A 19,109-nucleotide genomic window follows, 5' to 3' on the forward strand; every position below is an offset into this window, starting at 1 on the left:
GTGGCCTCCTTACAACCGGCAGCTGCATCGGATGCCACCAAAATGTCATCTACATATTGGACAAGAACATTACCAGGAGGAAGGACCAACTCATCTAATACTGCTTTTAGAGCTTGGCTATAAATACTAGGACTCTCGGTGTAGCCCTGAGGTGCGCGACAAAATCTGAAACTACGGCCAGATAATGAGAATCCGAAAATATGATGACTGTCAGGATGTATTGGGATACTAAAGAAAGCATTCTTCAAATCGATCACTGAAAAATACTGTGCAGTAGGGGGAATCATAGTCAGGATGGCAGTGATGCCCGGAACCACAGGGTATTGGGGAACCACTATTTTATTAACCTCTCTAAGGTCAATTACAAAACGATAAGTATCTTTATAATCTGGATCACCATCTAGAGGGGCCTTTTTCAAAATCGGTAAAATGGGGCTGTTACAAATATTTGCAGCCGTTTCTTGTACTACTCCTTTCTTAATCAAATCACAAATAACATGTAATAAAGCCTGTTCACCTTCGGGTGAAATTCGATATTGGGAAAACGCGGTAAATGCACATTTGGTTTTAACGTTATGGATACAGGCGGTATTTTCAATAATCCGACATCCGTATCCCCCTTTCCCCAGAGTGTCTGGGGCATATCTGAAAACTCAGGGGGGAGGGGTGCATCTTTGACTAGACATTGGGACATATGTTCAATAGGAGGCTGCAATGTAAGATACACACCATCAGGAGAACAATAAATGTGAGCATGCAACTTCTTTAGTATATCCAATCCTAACAAGTTTTCGCCACAACTAGAAGTAAGCAAAAATGTTGAATCCACAGTAACAGGACCGATAGTAAAGGGAAGTGGCTTTGAGATGGGGCTTACCACAGGAATTCTTGAAAATCCCACCAATACGTTGTTCTTCCCAGACAGAGCAGCCCCTGGGACCAATATATGAGCAACAGAACTATTCATTGCTCCAGTATCCACCAAAAACTTCTCAGACGTCCCCATCAAATTCCCCTGTACATAAGGCCACTGTTGGTCGACTGGTACTGATATATGGCCCCTGCTCGGTCCCTGTCTGTCTCATGCATAATTATTCCCATTATAGCCGTCTTCCCGATAATCCTCATTATAATATTGCCATCCCTGGAAATCTTCGAAATAATTCTTTCACGACTCATCGCCGGATCTGTCACCACGTCTCATACTATTCCGATCAGTACCTCCTCATCCTCGTCCTCGATTAAAACCACCCCGGCCATATAGTAGCGGACACTGGGCTCGCCAGTGTCCTTCTTGTCTGAAATTGGACCACTGGTTAATCCCTATATTAGGACCCTGACCTCCTCCTCCTCTCATCATTACTCTTCTGGGGAAGGAGCCCCTACCTCCCCTCCTACCATCCTGTCCTCTACTGACTTGCTGTAGCAATACTCTGGTTTTCAACTCCTTAACCTTTTTGTCCGGCTTATCCTTACTCTCATTCTCCCAGTGTTCATAATACTGGGCCATGCTAAGAATAACCGAGGAAGTTGAAGTGGTCAAAGTGCTTTCAGCAGCCTGTAAACATGTCTTAATTTCTGGTAACAAATTAGTGACAAATCTATTCACAAATAGCCGTATGCCACCTTCCGTGGACAGATCTTGTCCGCTAAAGTCAATAAATACTTTTTCGAACCTATTAAAGAAATCAGATACATTTTCATCCTTCTTTTGATTGCATGCTGTTAACTTATCCCAATCCACCTTTCGTGGGGGGATAAGGGTTTGCATAAACGTAATAATCCGAGCGGGTATGGCCAAAATTTTGTCTTTAGGCTTGTCACCTGGTTTTCGGTTTTTATCCCATGCCTTAATTTGATCCCAGGTCCCTCCAAGTTCTGCAGCATGATCTGAATCATGTACCTGCCTCCATAAGTCTACTGGGATCAAAAGACTGAAAAATAACTTGATGTCAGCTAAAGTCATAACGGCCAAATTTGCGGCTTCTGTCAATTCTTTATAATAAGCCGTGGGGTTTTTCCGAGGATCAGGAAGTTGGGCTTTTAAGGTGAGAACTTCACTCCGTTTCCACTGGGTATAAACCCATTCTCCCTGGAAACGTGCCTCTACACGTGCTCTAGTGATTTGGCTCCCTCCGTCTAATACTTCAGGGATCCTGGGATGGAAAAGAGGGTGCACTTCCCTCATTGGGTACTGTGCTCCTACGTCTGGACATTTCCTATTCATTCGGTCCCGATACCGTACCAGAGTTTCAACATTTTTAAATACTTCCTCAACCTGTAATTCAAATTTAATAGCTCGATCTCTGATATCACATAATATCTGGGGGGCAAGTCCCTCCTGAAAACATTGCTCCCATAAGGAAATTAATCTTATTACCATATGCTCCAATGCTAGTTGTTGCGTAACTGGTTCAAAATCTTTCAAAGTACTCCAAATATCTTCTAGAGTATAAATCGGGTTTCGCATCCATTGAGATGCTTGGATTACTATAGCCCGTCTTTCTTCAGTCCCTAAGGATGATCGAGTAAAGACTTGTCAACCTTCCATCCCTACCATAGGGCGTCGGGGTGTGACATCTAAAGAGGCAGTGGTCAGCCTCATAGGGGTGTCCATCGTTCCTCTGGCTGGGGGTATTAAAAATACTGGGGAGCGGCTGCAGCCGACCCAGGTAACAAAGTAATCAAGTCTGAAGTAGTTGAACGAAGGGTAGGAGGAGCGGTCAATGGAGCAGGAGGGTGTACCGCTAACGGTGCGGTAGCAACTACAGACGCCGCTGCTCCTGTCCTCCCGGTCAGTTCCGCGGGGTACAAGCCTTGAGGGGCATACAGAGGCAGAGGGCGAACCTCTAAGAGTTCTTCTATTTCGTCTTCTGTCTCGGTTCGGGTCACATAACCTTTGTCTGTTTGTAATCGAAACTGTCTATCTAATTATTCAATATTCTTTTCTACTTTTTCCTTTTCATACGCTACTGCTTTTTGAGTTACGGTCTGTCCAGCTTTACTCTTTCCCAATTTTTCTTCTCGTATTCACCGTCGCTTCGCCTCCTTTAACCATAAGGTTAAGGAGTCAAATATAGTCTGACGGCTCCTCCTTAAAAACAACTTATTCTGCAAATAATTAATTTTTCTTTCATCAAAAGACCCCGTTAAAGGCCATTGTAATTCTGCATTGTCTTTAGTATATTTATTCCACAGTGTATTAAACAAAATGGGAGAAATACCATGCTTTACATACATATCGAAACTAGGGCTGCCTTCCGGAGGAGCAGGCTGTCTTTCTTCCAGCCGTCCACTTCTCTGGCGGCAGCTTCCAAAACACAATTTACTAAAACACGGCATTTCACAAATTTAACAAATCATACCATTCCAAGTGAAATCACACTCATGGACGCATGCACTCACCACATACTCTTTCACTTTTCAACAATTACATTCACATGATATACATAAAGTGCATAAGTTCCGATCGATAAAAGTACTCCGGTCATGACTTCATAATTCCATACGACATGTCTTCTACTCGAACAGAGCCCGTTGACTCCTGTTCAGGGAATCGATCACCCTGGATTTCAGACCACTAAAAGAATTCACAAAAAAGAGGCAATCCAAAACCTACCCTGGGATCATCAGGCAGGCGCACCACAAACCCTCTTACAGACTACTCGAACAGAGCCCGTTGACTCCTGTTCAGGGAATCGATCACCCTGGATTTCAGACCACTAAAAGAATTCACAAAAAAGAGGCAATCCAAAACCTACCCTGGGATCATCAGGCAGGCGCACCACGAACCCTCTTACAGACTATCCCGTAGTCCTGTGCTGGTTGGGCCGGGCGTTATGGGCGCCACCCCAGACCCCGCGCTTACCCAGTTGCTCCTAGGGTCTTTCTGAAGAGGATTCGGCCGAGTGAGCACCTACCATGCAACACTAAGGCGTCCGATGGTGTCTCAACTAATCACCAAACAAGTCTGTGGGGCATCTGCCCGTGCAGTCACACCACTGCCACGTCAGACCCCCAGATTCCCTGTGGTTCACTAACCACTACATTCCATACTCAGTTAACTGTTCTTCTGAGCCACTTCTCCAAAAGTGCTCGTTCCAAAATCAACAAAGGATTTCCAAAACAATTCACTCACCTGGTGCACTCAGATCTGATTGTGCGTTCCCCACTGCCAACTTCTTTTATAGACCAACACGGTCAGCTGTTCTCAGGTTAAGCCCGAAGGACTCCGGCGAAGGGTTATTTAGCAGCTGGGAAGGTCACTGGGTCGAAGAGTGGAATTTCCTTTTCTACCACAAACTGGTTTCTCAATTAGGATCCTTTTTCCAGTCCATCCCCTCAACCAGAACCCCTCCCCGTCCCTCTTCTCCTATTTAAAGGAGGGGACAGCCCTATTGCGGAGTCGCCAACTGAAGTACTAAAAAAATTATACCATAGAGCTATACTTACCAATAGCCCATATACCTTATTTACCATGAATAAGTCAGTCGGCAATAGAGAAGGTTCAATCGTTTATTTTGCAAAAGCGCCCTATATGGGGCAGGCTCCCTCTCGCCACAGCTCTCAAAGGTGTGCAGAGGAGACTACTGGATTACATTCAAAACAGTGCATATATTCTTTTGGTATACCTCATCGAAACCCCGTACAAGGAAAAGTATCAGTTCTTGAGAAACCAACAGGAAAACCCATATAAGGCACAATTGATTGATTCGAAACTCAGCTCAAGTTATTCTGAGGGTAGGTCAGTGGAGGTGCCTCCCATTCATTCTGGTGCACGGGAGTACAGGCATGGCGCCTGCAAGAATGTGCTCATCCTACAAGAAAGACAGATGCGACCTTGAGTTTCCTGAGTTAGAATCAGTGGTCTGTTCATAGCCCAGGCCGACCTTTTCAGGCTCTCCTCTCGGCTACATGTCACGTGTTTTCCTAACAAGAGAAAGAGGTACAGGGAAAAGATACCAACATGGTGTTTCTTCATAAAAAGGGCTGAGTCTTAATGTACACCTAATGCAAACGTATTCACTAAAAGGGATTTCTAAAAGACGGTATACTAATATATATTGGATACATTAGGCCAATATTACATAATATCATTTTATATTTCTTCACAGACATCTTAATAAGAGCTAAATGTATGACATTACTCATGCCATCACAACACATTTTTAGAAACTACACTTACAACACATTCCATTACAACACATACCATTACAATGCATAATACTTTTAGGGCAACAGTAGGGTAAGTGCTGGATAGTATAGGGGTAAAAATTACTATTCCCACTTCATTGTGTGCAACAGTAGGGCAGTGTTGGATAGGGTAGGGGTAAAAAATACTATTCCCACTCCAGTGAGTGCAACAGTAGGGTAAGTGTTGGATATTGTAGGGGGAAAAATTACCATTCCCAATTAACCCAAAACCCATACCCACCCTTAACTTAAAAATATGACTTACCTTATAATGCGTTATAATGGCATGCTTTGTAGTGACATGCGTTGTAATGGCATGCGTTGTAGTGTCATGCGTTGTAATGGCTGAGTTGTAATGGCATGCGATGTTAAGGCAGTTGCATTGTAACAGCCAGGTTGTAAAGGTAGTGTGTTGTAATGACTGCGTTGTAATAGATGTTTCCCTAAGAGCCACTCTACCTACCAAAGTCAGGGGCAGCAAAGTCCATCTATCGAGCAGCCCCTTTATTTTATAAAACATTGGGAGATAGTTTAGCCGAATGAGCTTAGAATATTCTTGAATGACATATACCCCTAAATAGTGAATTTGCTTTAGAATGCAAAAGAGCCTTGAGAGGAGAGTTAAAAAGCAGAACCTCTGCTTTTTATTGGATTGATCTTATAACTCCCTAGATCCTTGGACCAATCAGATTCATCTAGTACCTGCTGCACATCACCCCTTTCTGGTTTCAAATAAAGAATGATATAATCTGTGAACAATTTTAACTTGGTCGTACCCGAAAGAGGTGCCTCTATAGCCTGTGATGCTCTAATTCTAATTACTAAAGGCTCTATAAAAAATGTGAATACAATAGGTGAAATGGGGCACCCCAAATGGGTCCCCCTCTTTATTGCAACTGTATATGAGAATTAAGGCAAATTTGAGGGTTAGCCCCATGATAAACTTTCAATAGCATTTTAACAAATCGTGGAGAGAACCCAAATCTTTCCAGGCCAAAAAACAAGGCATCACAGTTATCCTGATCTAAGGCTTTCTCTGCATCGACCATAATGACTGCAGCATTTGTCTTGTTAATTGAGAAGAAGTCAATTGCCTGGAGTAAGAAACACGTGTTCGTAACCATCAGCCGTCCACCACAAAGACTATTTGGTCCCTATAAAGTATTACCTGGGCAAGCAAACTGATATGAATTGAACATAGCTTTAAAAAAAGCATATAGCCAGCACTAAGCAGACTAATGGGCCTGTAGGACTTAACCCCCTCTCTTTTTCAAAAAGCTAACAATAGTTGATTTTCTGAAATAAGATTAGATTTCTCCACCGTATTTTAAATAATTAAATAATTCAGTCCAAAAAGGCAATGATTCACTGGCAAAAGTTTTATAAAATTTGTCTGGAAAGCCATCTTTGCCAGAGGCCTTACTGCTAGGCATTGTGACTAAAGCACCTTTAAATCCCTTAAGTGTGATAGTAGACATAAGTTGATCAGCCTGGGTGTCCACTATAGTCCGTATTCTAATAGCCATAAAAGACTGTGTTATACTTAACTGAGACGTAGAATAGCTAGTTTCATGTATTTGCTTATAATGCTCAACAAAGTCCTGAAATACTTGATCTTTATCTAATACCAGGTCGCCAGAGGCAAGGTTTTCAGTTTCCTGACATAGGCAAACTCTTGTTTTGCAAGAGTTGACCAAGGCAACTACCTCCCAATGTGATGACTTTCTTCATATAGACGCTCATGGTAAGCCCTGGAACTAGTAATTTCTTGTAGCATAAAAAAGTCCCTCAGATTCTGCTTGACCTTTTCATAGACAAACAAGTGTCTACTTACTTGTGATGCCTGATCTACAGCAAATTGCACCAGCGCTATTTTTTGTCAATGTTCTCTATGTTAATATGCCTTACATGCAATAATCCACAGCCTGGAGGTGGCCTTAAAAGCTTCCCATATGGAGAACAAAGAAGCTATATCAATTGAAAAAATCCTTAAAGAATTCCCTCATAACACTGAGTCATTGTTGATCTGCTAATAATGAGCCATCCAGCTGCCACCTGGGCTTCACTAGTAACTGAAATAAGTGAATGATCGGATAAAGAATTTCCCAAACATCCAGCCCTGCCCATGTAATCAAATGAAAGGGTAACAAAAATCAATCCAGGAAGCGGTACGAAACCGGCACGAAACCGGCTTGAAAAACAGGTTAATTGCTAATAGCAGGGTGGCCATACCTCCAAGGATCTATTAGATGGAAGTCTTTCTTCAGGATGTCGATAACCTTTTCAGTTTGAGATTTCAATTATTTTCTTGTTCTATTTGTGGTATCATTGGCAAGCTCCTGAATGTTCTTAATAAAGTCGTGTCCCATAATGATCGGCCTGACCACTCCAAATGCAATATTATATATCTGCTGCAAAGGTTCAAGCACATCTGTCACGGGGGCATAATAATTCACTAAATTGATAGGAAGGCAATTAACCACAGCCTTGACCCAGAGCCTTCTGCACAGCGGATTCCTTATTATATCACTAAGGACCCAGTCCAGGGCTCTACCCAAATAAATCACAGCCCCTCTACCCCAATAAATCACAGCCCTGCTGAGGCAAACACTGCATGAGAATACTGACTTGGTGTAAAAATCTTCGGCAAGTTGTCCTTAAGATGAGTTTCTTGCAGGAATAGTACTTCAGGGGGAAAATAGGCCAACCTTCTTATCAGTGCAGCACAGTTTCATCTTTTAACCATACTGTTAACATTACAGGATACAATTCTAGATTCATGACCCATTTTCAACTAATATCTTGAAATAATTACTAACTCCATAGTAATGTATACATAGAGAAGGAAGGTACACATATGCTCATTTTTTGATAAATGTGATTTATGGCCCTCTCAACCTTATCCAATAGCAATCTGGAAATGGTGAATATGCTAATTTTTTATATATATGCCTGTCCCCAACCCTAGGCCTCAACCTGTGACCGTCCAGTGTCCCTTCAAAAAACCATGGAATAAGGGACATGCACAGAAAAAAAACACCCCCATTGAGAGGGTAAGTGTCCACAATTTGCCAGTGGGTACTTACCATTTCCACCCACTCCCCACCCCTCCCATGCCATCTTTGATCTCGTAACTTAGCAAGATAACAAAAATATCATTATGCAGAATCAGATACCATCAGCTAGGTCCGAATGTCCACAAACAGAAAAAAATCACAATATATTGCAATTTTATAGCAATGCCAATTTTGTCTTACTAGAAATCTGCTGCAAAACCTCCTGTGCCTCCATAGACATGGCAAAACAGATGGAAATACCCCTTTACTAAAACTTTCAAATTAGACTGCTGCAAAAAAGTTGCTTATGCCCCCTGTATTTTAAATAAGTAAAGCAGTCTTTTCGCCATCTGGCAGCAGAGGGGGACAAATCAGAAAAGATGCAGCAAAGGGGTAACCCAGTCATGGAAAACTGCCTCAGCCTAATTATCTTTGACAACACTCGATAGTCCCCAAAATTAGCCTAAATTATGCATGGGTATTTTAAGGTAGTGAAGCACTGTCCCGGGACACAATGAGCTCTTGTTACTGTGAAATCCCCAGAACAGTCCAGCAAAACATGGGTTTTTATAAATGAGTCAACCCATTGGAGTATTTGTAGACCCTCACAGCCCTCCATAACCCCTACAATAGGCAAATTGGAGCGGCGTATTTGATTTTCAAGTTTCTCTATCTTATTTTCCAACAAGGACTGTTGCTTATGAAACTAGCTGATTTCTACCTGCATTGTGACGAGCTTATCCTCCAGCTCAGAAATCCGGAATGCAGCCTCCTTTAGCCTCTCTGTGAGCTGAGCAATGGATTAATTGATTTTGGAAAGCCTGGCATGTAAAGCAGCAATTGATGATGCTTGGGAGGCCCTCAAATCCCTTATCTCATCCAAGATGAGTTTGAGCATTTATTTGACCTCCGATTGCATAGTGTGACTCTTAAATGTCCTGCTGAAATGCTTCCTGCTGTGACTCAGCTGCCAATTCAACTGGCTTGCCCCATCTCTGCTCCATGGCAGCAAAGCACCAGTTAGCCGCATCCTGATGAGCCAAAGAAGACAGATGTGGAAGATCTAGATTGCCCATTTGAGCCAAGGCAGGTGTTAGAGAGAAGAAGAAGCAATTGACCAAGTGTCATTCAATATCACAGCCCCAGAGTCTACTTTATTTTTTTTTAACAAGGGATACTCCTTAACTGTACCCAGGCCTGGACTCATACTTAATTCCGACTCCAAGGAGATTGTAGCTGTATCTCCCTGACCAACGGCTTTAGGGTGAGGAATCCAGTATCCCGGAGATTTTTGCCATGCAGAGAAATAGAGCCAGCTACCACAAGATCAGCATGTTCAGCGGCATCTGGAGATGTCAGATTGTCATTAAGATTTACTGTACCTGCAGCCATCAATAACTCTTTTTGTAGCAAGAAAGTGCAGTTAGCCCATGCTGCGGCCTATACTCCGCTTTTTTGACCCTGTGTGCCAGACCTGAGGCCTTGGAAGTGGCAGAAGCACCTGATGCCTTAGAATGCTTTCGCATAGATCTCAGATTTCACTTTTAGATAGGTCCCAGGCAAGCCAATGGAGCCAAAGAAGCTTTACTACCAGATCCTAACCAGCGAACTCCAACTGGGTGGCAATACTTGTGTCTTTTAATGACCAGAACTTAATAGAGGGCACTTACATTCCCAGCAGAAAACCTGGTGGTTCAGTCCTTACCCTAGTCTCCTCCAACTGCCGCCAGTCCCAGTCTGGCTCCCAATTTGGTTCTCGACATATCCAAGGAGGCTGGCAGAAATGGGCGAAGCAGTGTATCTCCATGCATATCTAGGCGTCAAAGATCGATGTGGTTTACCTCAGGCTGCCCCTTTTAATATGAGGTTGTTATTCAGAACTCAGTTTTTTCCCCAGGGGAACAAAAGTTTCCAATGGCTGCTGTGCATGAAAGTGCCTGTTCAATACTATTAGCAAGCTGCCAGAAGCAGAAACCACCTTTCCCAGAAACTTCTCTGTGTCCCTTAGCATGCTATGTCTGTCCTGCGGACTTACCAGACGAGCTGTGGGTCGGAAATGTCCTAAACAATGTGCCTGATTATGAGCTTCAAGCATGGTAACGCCAGGGGAAAAGAACAATAATCATGGTACTGCAGTGTTCAGGTCCATCGCATCCCCATCCGGAAGCAGCAATATGGTGCCCAGGTGGCGAGGGGGGGCGGGACTGTAAGTGCTCAGCAGCGGAGCATGAGGAATCCGCCAGTTACCCTGTTACTGCTGTTCATCCTAAGATGACATTGTACAATAATTTCTGTCCAACAGTGCAAACTACCTGATAAGGAGGTATTACTTACTTTTTGAACGTTCTTGCATCCAGCACCTCAGGAGTTGTGACCCTTTTGATGATGGAATGTTCGATATTCAACTCTTCACTTGTGATAGTGAAGAGATTCACAAAACCACAGTCATCTCCAATAAGGATCCTATCCTTTGTTTCTTGTTCTGGAGAAGACACTGCAGCAACACAAAGCAGGCAGTTCTTCATGTGCTGGATTGATGCATAATCACACTATTAACAGAAAGAGTAAAAAAATCAAGATTAATTTGTACGCACACACCTAATGTGGAGTGGTGATCTAAAAAGGTTGCGTGAAAATCTCACACGATGACTGACAACATTGCATTTTGAAGAAGCATAATTACTGCACTTATAAAAGTACTTTATTAAGGAAGGGGAAATGCTACAAATTGGTAAATCTAATATAACAATTGCCTAATGCCCTGCATGCTTTGCTAAGCTTCCTCTGTCTATTATAACACTGAGAATTTCAGTGGGAAAATGTTGACCGGGGACAGTTTGCAAGGCTATAGGACTGAGCGACACAGTGAGTGAAATGAGCAAGTGAGTGGTTGACATGCATAGGTCACTGAGTCAAATAAACTTGGGGAGAGACTGACTGTGTTGACAAAGTGAATGGGTGAGGTAAGTGAATGGGCTGGCTGAGTGGGTTGATGCCTGAGATAGCATTGGATAATCAGTCACACCATTCTGGCCCTTTGCAAAGGCATCCGGGGCAAGAGCTCAAACAGTATACCACCATCAGTCTAGCTTATTACCCCTTAGGCAAGGACTCAATTTGTAGGCCACTAGTTTCGCGTATAGCCTTGTCATCATAGATAGGAAATCTGGCAGATTTTCAGTCATTATGCATGTCCTGGACAATCAGTTACTCCTCATTTCATGCAAGAATCTAGTAAAAACGAATACAGCACCGGTTACGTACCTGCAAAAAAAAGGCAATGTTGGGGACCAGTAGAACAACATTCTCATTTGTGAAAGTACAGCATTGCCAAGGACACACACTAAGGGCCTGATTCCACTGTGGTTAGGAATGGCTCTGACCTTCGGTCGGAGCCGTCCTAACCGCATTGGACCTGCCCGTTCGGATTCCTTTTAGAGAGAGTCATTCCGATGGGCTAGGTGGGAAAGGAATCCGGCTCGGTTTTCCAGATGGCTTCCGACAGGCTTAGAGAGCCTATCCGCCATCCGGAAACCCTTCAGTACTTCCCCGGCCGGTGCTTTCCAGCCAAGGGAGTACAATGGCAGTTTCCCACTGCTGTTCTGTTCTGGCCTTACTGACACACAAAGACAGTGGAAAACTGTGTTTGGGGACCCCCAGCAAGACCTCCGCGGGTGCGATGGCCATCAAATGATGGCCTAGGGGGCACTGATGGTGCCTCCCTGTGGATCGCTGCACCTTGGGGTGCCTGTCATGGGGTGCAGAGATAAACTGCACCCCTGCATTTAATGATGTGAGCATGCATTCTGTTCAGAATGCATGCTCCCATTGTTAAGAATAGGATTGTGACAGAACAGGGTTTGGCCGCATCCTACTTGAGGTTTGGAACTGATGACAAGAGGTTGTTGGGTTCCAGTTCCTGAACGGTGTCAGACGGACTCCGGCCCCTAAGAGTTAAAGTCAAATCTTGAAGGATTTTGGCTGCATGTATAGCTCATGCAAAATTCATGGACTTTGACAGTGAAATTATGACTGTTGTATTAGTGTATTTCATGTTTGCTAGCACACATTTTTTGAGTGTGTGTTGCCATCTGTAGGCAATTAATGCTCCTTTTTGATATTCACCTTTGCAGGATCCTTCTAGGTGCATTAATTGTCAAGCAATGTATATTAAGATTTTGTTCCATCCATTTGGCATATTAAGCCTTATTCGATGATTTCCAGCTAAAGAACATTTTCAGAAAAGTCCCATAAAGCTTTTAGTAGACTCTTTACTGTGTTATTTGGTATTCAGCATATGTACAAGAAGGAGCAAGGGGAGATTTGAGGGTTATGAGGGAAAACATAGCTGCGGGCGAGTAGCGGGTCGTGGGAGTAACCACCGAGCGTCCACAGGACGGCACTAACAATGAGAGAGAAAAGCCATTTCTAAGCCTGCAACTTTAAATAAAAGGACTTTTTCACATTTTTAGCCAGGACCTGGGCTATCTCGACCTCTTATGTAGAAATTGCGTCTACCTTTTCTGGGGCTTGCACAGAGTGTGGCAAAATGGCGATGGAACAGTCATGGAGCAGGGCAGCCATGGAGCTCCATAGAGGGAGACGTGCGGCCACAAGGATCCTCTTCTGGGGGAAAGCAGGCTGAGGCAGCAGTAGCACTTGATTTGTTCCCTGGAGAGCTCTCGGGGTGGAGGAGCAGTTAGACGCAACCGAGTCCGAAGGACAGGACCCCTCAGGCAAGCAAAGTCGAGTTTTTTGCCCGGTGCAAGAGGGTCGAGGAGTCTTTGGACATGTTGACTACCACAGTTCAAAGTCAGATAAAGGTAGGAAGAAGGTGGTGTGTGGGAGCACTTTTGTAGAAGGAATCTCAAGATATGTGCTAAAGAGCTTGGGGAGAGGGAAAAATCGGGCAGACTTAGATTCTTTAGATTCTCTCTAGTTAAAGGGTTTTTAATGACTCAGGAGATGTGGCGCTCTGCTATGTGGACGTTTCTGTAATTAGTGAAATGTGGTGCTACCAGACAAGGGGATACTGCCTAAAACTCTTTAATGTGTGTAGGGAAAGCCCTACACTGCGTTAAGTCCTGGGCACAATAATTCGTATTGAAACAAAGTTATAGTTCAATTTAAATGGATTCTGAAAGAATGTCTATGTTCATCACAGGTGAAAAATCATTATTCTTTAATTCTTAAAAAAAAAAGGAGCAAGAGAAAACCAGCCAACAAGTGTTTCATCGCTAATGTGATTGGTCCTGCGACTTCCTCAGGGCTGAATGAGAATGTAAAAATTTGTATCAAACGCTCCGCCGGAGAGAATTCCAACCCGGCTGGTCCAGGTGCAACAATTCAGCCACACCCGGAACCGTTTTCTGCCGAATTGTTGCTGCGAGATACCACAGCGCACCCGCTGCAGAGTTAAAAACTGGGATTACGGACTACCCTCCGTCTGAATTTTTCTTGCAGCACAACATTGTCTGGATCACCATTATATATGGTGTAACCTCCTAATTTTCCCCATCACAACCTGGTCGCTTAGCAAGTGACATGCACCTGGACCAGCCGGGTTGGAATTATCACCGGCGGAGTGATTAATAAGAATTTTCATGTTCTCATTCAGCCCTGAGGAAGTCACAGGAGCAATCCCATTAGCGACGAAACATGTTTTGGCTGGTTTTCTCTTTCTCTTTTTTTTAAAAAGAACTAAAGAATAAGGATTATTCACCTGTGATGAACATTGACATTGTTTCAGAATCTGATTAAATTGAACTATACCTTTGTTTCAACACGAATTGTTGTGCCCAGGACTTAGTTTCACTTAAATTCTTTAGACCCATGGGAATTTATATAAAAGGAAGAGAAGGAGGAAGGTAGGGAGGTTAAGAATTCAGCCATAGTCCCCAATAAATCAAGAACTACTGTTAGAATTACTGTGAAGGATCTACCAGCCCTTTCGTCTACACTAAAGCCCAAAAAATATTGATAAAGAAACGACCCCCGAGCAAAGGGTTAAAGTCACCCCATCCCTTAAGACCTATTTTAAGGTCTTACCCAAAACGGTAATTTTGGGTGATAGTAAAATGGCAGGCACAAATAGCCTACTATGAACAGAATGTGAGTGGGGTCCAAGGGGAAGTGATATTTATAGACCTACATGTATCTTGTCCCCCAACTGACCAATATAATAACACAAGAAAGATACCAGGGGTCTTGAAGAACCTTATAGTTAGCACTCAATTGTAGTGTCTAAAAAGAGAGAATAGAGAGAATGCCGTAGGAGAGAACAAGAAGAGGAAATGACAAGTACCCATCAGCCCACCCATTGGCGGAACTTCGTCATCTGGGTTTTTTAAAAAGGAGACTGGTATCCGCTGGGCACCTCAATTAGAATGTTTTGAGAGTGTTAGTAACGGATCCTCCAGTTAGATTGACAGCCAGTGGGTAGAAGTAGTAAGTAGGGGTACAGGTTGCAGAGTTTATAACAAGTGAAACAAAGGGAAAAAGGGTGGTTTTCTAAAAATACCTGTCGTGATGTCTAAAGGTACTTTATTAGATGTGACCATCACAACCGCATGGTTAAAAACAGAGTAAAGATAGTATGAAAAAATTACTATCCAACATAGATATTAAATGGTCGACATGCTTCAGCCCTTACAGGCTTTCATCAGGACCCATGCTGTACACTACTGCAACAGTGAATGATAGTTGATAACAGAAAAAGGAATATGTAGACCTACCAGTATATCTTAACTTATAGGCAGTGTCATATTTTGTGGAATGTGAATGACCTTAGGGTATGGGGAAGACGAGAGAGAATACTGCAATATCTAAAAGATTGCCCTGCCCAGATTATCATAGTGCAGGAAATGCACTTAATGGAGGAGGGTTTGGAGTTTTTCACGGCCAAAAAATGGATCGCCCAAGTAGTATGTACAGCGCAATCAGTCGTAACAAAGGGGGTGGCAGTTCTAAAAAAAAAGGGGGCACAAATTTGTATAGAGGGCCATGCCTCAGATAAAGCTGGAAGATGGCTCATGGCCAAATTGAAGATTCTAGGCAGTGGCTTTACCCTGGCGGGGTAGTACGGTCCAAATCAGGATAGCACTTCTCCCTTAGGGGAACTACTGGCCGAAATACCTAATTCTTCAGACCCAATTATTATGACAGGGGATTTTAATGCTGTTCTAGATTGCACCCAAGATAGATCTTACCATAGTAGGGCACTGGTAAATTCCAAAATGTTCCGGCTTCATTAAACAAATGATGGAGCAGATGGGCCTGTATGATATATGGCGTCAGAAGGCAGTGTCACAAAAAGGATTCACATTTTACAACAAAAAATATAGACACCAATCGAGGATTGATTACTTACTGATAAATAGCAGTATGAAGGATTGGGTACAGCAAATCGATCATGTTGGGGTTCATCTGTCAGATCATTAGGCAGTGATACTCCGATTGAAGATGTGTGAGGGGGTACCCAATCTAGATGGACCTTGGACCATACGATTCTGCAGGAGAAGGGAGTTATAGAGGTAGTAGGGAGACAGAAGAGTTCTTTGAGTTCAACGTGCTCGGCGGCGACTGGTGTGATTTGGGATGCATAAAAGACCTTTTTAAGGGGAAGACTATCTGCATTAGCTGCGGAATAAAGGCGGTGATATTAGAAAGATGTCTCAGCATTGGAGGAGCTGGGCCGTTCTTTAGACAGGGATCTGATCAACACTAGGGTAGACAAAGGGGCCCTGGAAGGAATGCTACAGAAAATAACAGACATAAAAATCCAAATTGACTACAATCTTACAAGACAGGGTTAGGAAAATGTGGGAGGTCAGCCGGTTGGCCCATTTTGAATACAGTGAGGGATGCAGCAAGCTGCTGGCTTTGAAAGCTAAAAATGAGCAGGTGAGAAACAGGATAAACCAGGTCAAACGCGATCAGACAGGGGAATCGAGCAAGCCTTTCATAGGTACTACAGTAAAGTTTACCAAGAAGAGCTAAAAATCACAGAAGAAGAGGCGAAGTCATGATTAGGACAAGGCTGGGCTGATCCCCTTTCATCAGAAAGGAGTAGATAGCTAAATGGGGGGATTAATACGAGGAAAGTAGAGTAGGCTGTAGGACAGGGCAAGATGGGAAAGGCTCCTGGACCTGATGGCCTGCCCCATGAAGTCTACAAAGCTTTGGTGAATACATTAACCCCTATTTTAGCAAAATATTTTAATGACCTGTTCGCTGAAGGGCCTGAAATGCCGGTTTAATGGAAGGTTTCTACCATTACGGTAATTTTGAAACAAGGAAAGAGCCCAAAAAATTGTGACTCTTATTGGCCAATATCGCTTTTAAATTGTGATTACGAGAACTTCGCAAAATATTGGGCTGATAGGCTTAATGGGTCAATGGCTGAAGTGATCCATGAATATCGAAAAGGATTTATACCAGGAAGATCACTGAAGGAGTTGACTTATACACTAATTGCCTCTTTAGATCTGGCAACTGCCTATGAGCTCCCACTTGCGATAGAGGCACTGGATGCCACAAAGGCATTTGACCGGGTCAACTGGGCCTACCTACAAGGGGTGGTGAAATCCTTAAATCTCTGGACATATTTCTGTAAGGCCCTGGTGGGATTTTATGCAGCACCAGAAGCTAGAGTTTTGGTCAATGGCACCTTAACTGAACCTGTACGTATTACTAGGGGTATAAGACAGGGTTGCCCCTTATCACCGCTCTTATTCAATCTTTACATCGAACCCCTAACAAGAAAAATTAGAGAAGACCCAGATATTGTACCATTTCAATATGATGGCTGAAACAAGAAATTAGGTCTATATGCTGACAATATACTCATTTATACAACCCACCTACAAAATACATTGAGTCGTAATATGACCCTGAAGGCAGACTTTGGAAAGATCTCAAGATATGACATCAATAGGGATAAGACAACGATTATGACCTGGAACTTGGAGGAAGGAGATGATGTTAGTAGAGGCGAAATGAGATACTTGGTAGTCATGATATCACAGGATATTAATAAATTAACTAAAGTAAACTTTGAAAAAGTTAAGAAAGAGGTTGTTTGACTTCTGAAAAATTGGTCTCATCTTCTGCATCACCCTATTCGGACATGTAAATTTAGTAAAAATGATAGTCCTCCCCAAGTTCACTTTTCTTTCTGACGCAATTCCCCTGCCTTTTAGGAAGGAATGGCTTAAAGAGATGCAAAATCAGATTAGCAGCTTTATTTAGTCATGCAAAGGCCCAAGGATAGCATGGAAGGCTGTGGGGTTTTACTGCTCTGCTGTCTTATCTTCTATCTAACTTAATAAATATACCTTGATAACCTGAAGACGTGTCCTGCTACCTACTTTATTCTATTTACAACAAAGAAATTGAGCAGGAGGGTGGGGAAAGGAGGTTTAGCACTGCCAAATTTGCTTTTTTACTCATGGGCCTTTTTAATGAAGAGTGGGAGGATGCTGCAAAACAAACCCATACCCTCTAAGATAGGGAGATTGTTGGCTGTGATGTTGAGGCAGGAGGTAGGGGGCGAATATGGTTTTATGTTTAAATACGCAGACCCCAAGTACTTCAAAAAGGTCAGGCTAAAGATCTTGGAGGGGTTGGTTGACACTTGGTATAAGATCAAAAAAGTTTAAATTACCATACTATAGCCTACTGGCTCCTATCTATGACTCTATTGGTTCCCCAGAATTGACAAAAGATGCATTGGCAGTGCCATTACTAGAGGCAGGTATTATACGATGGGAGCATTTAATCCAGGATGAACACTTGCTTACATGGGAAATGTGTAAACAAAGATCAGATCATAAGGTATCCAGATTAAAATACCTACAAATGCAGAGTTGGTATCAAGCTTCTGGAACAACAATAGGGGAACAAAACAAGCTTGAAGATCGATTCATGCTAGGGTCAGTTGTTAAGAAGGAACTTGCGGTCATCTACTGGTTGATGTTTGAACTGGAGGAGGAAACTAATGGAGCTGTGGGGAAGATGCTTTCCGGAGACTTCGCAGGAACACCAAAGGCAAGTGTCTATGTTGTACAAAATAGTGAAACCAGCATACCTAAGGAGAAATTATCTTTTTACCATTCAATGAGCCTACTGGACCAGCCAGAGATTATCGAAGTTTTGGAAAGGAGGCAAAGTTGCCTGTTTAAAATGTGGTAGTAAGAGGGAGGACGATGTACACATGTTTGTGGATTGTCCAGAGATCCAGACATTCTGGAAGGATGTGAGACTCTGTCTAGTATGTTGGAGATCAATATCAAGGTAAGCGTCTTGCTTGTTATCTTTGGATGTGAAGACTCCCTGGTAAAAACTACAAAGAACCAGGCATGGTTGATTTTTTACTCCATATCGTTGGCACGTAGAGATATGTAAACAATAACTGGCCTCGGCCCCTCCCAGATATCATGACTGGATACTTTCTGTTAAGCATATAGCCAGTTTGGACATGTCGGAGTTCAGAAAGCATGATTTCTGGCTTCCCATGCTTAGTTGGTGTGAGCAACAAGATTAGGAAGAATTAGGGGCCCAGTCATTAAGCCTACTCCGCCTCGTCTATCACTTTTGTTTCTTCTTCTTCTCTTCTTTAAGTAAATGGGAGAGAATGGAAGGATAAAGAGGGAAATTGAAGAAGAGGGAAGCTATAACCAAGGGCGGCAAAGTGTGAAACCCCCAAAATTACTTTTTTTCTTTCCAGCAAAGAAGGGCAGGATACCCCATTTAAGGCGCAAGTGGAATGTTGTTAAGAGGCAAATGAGACAAAAAAAGGAGGAGCAAGGGTAATGAATGATGAGAGAATGACACAATTCAGACTGTGACAGAAAAATTGAG

General features: G+C 43.0%; 1 protein-coding gene across 1 annotated transcript in view; it reads right to left on the reverse strand.

The window, feature by feature from the left end:
- WDR64 (WD repeat domain 64) overlaps nt 1–19,109 on the reverse strand; it is a 2,246,160-nt gene that overhangs the window by 1,855,158 nt on the left and 371,893 nt on the right. Inside the window, exon 8 of the mRNA XM_086925751.1 lies at nt 10,584–10,798. Coding sequence (XP_086781877.1) covers nt 10,584–10,798 — 215 coding nt within the window. The remainder of the gene's footprint in view (nt 1–10,583; nt 10,799–19,109) is intronic.

The sequence above is a fragment of the Lissotriton vulgaris genome, chromosome 6 (assembly GCF_964263255.1).
Source record: "Lissotriton vulgaris chromosome 6, aLisVul1.2, whole genome shotgun sequence".
In the NCBI taxonomy this organism is placed as follows: domain Eukaryota; kingdom Metazoa; phylum Chordata; class Amphibia; order Caudata; family Salamandridae; genus Lissotriton; species Lissotriton vulgaris.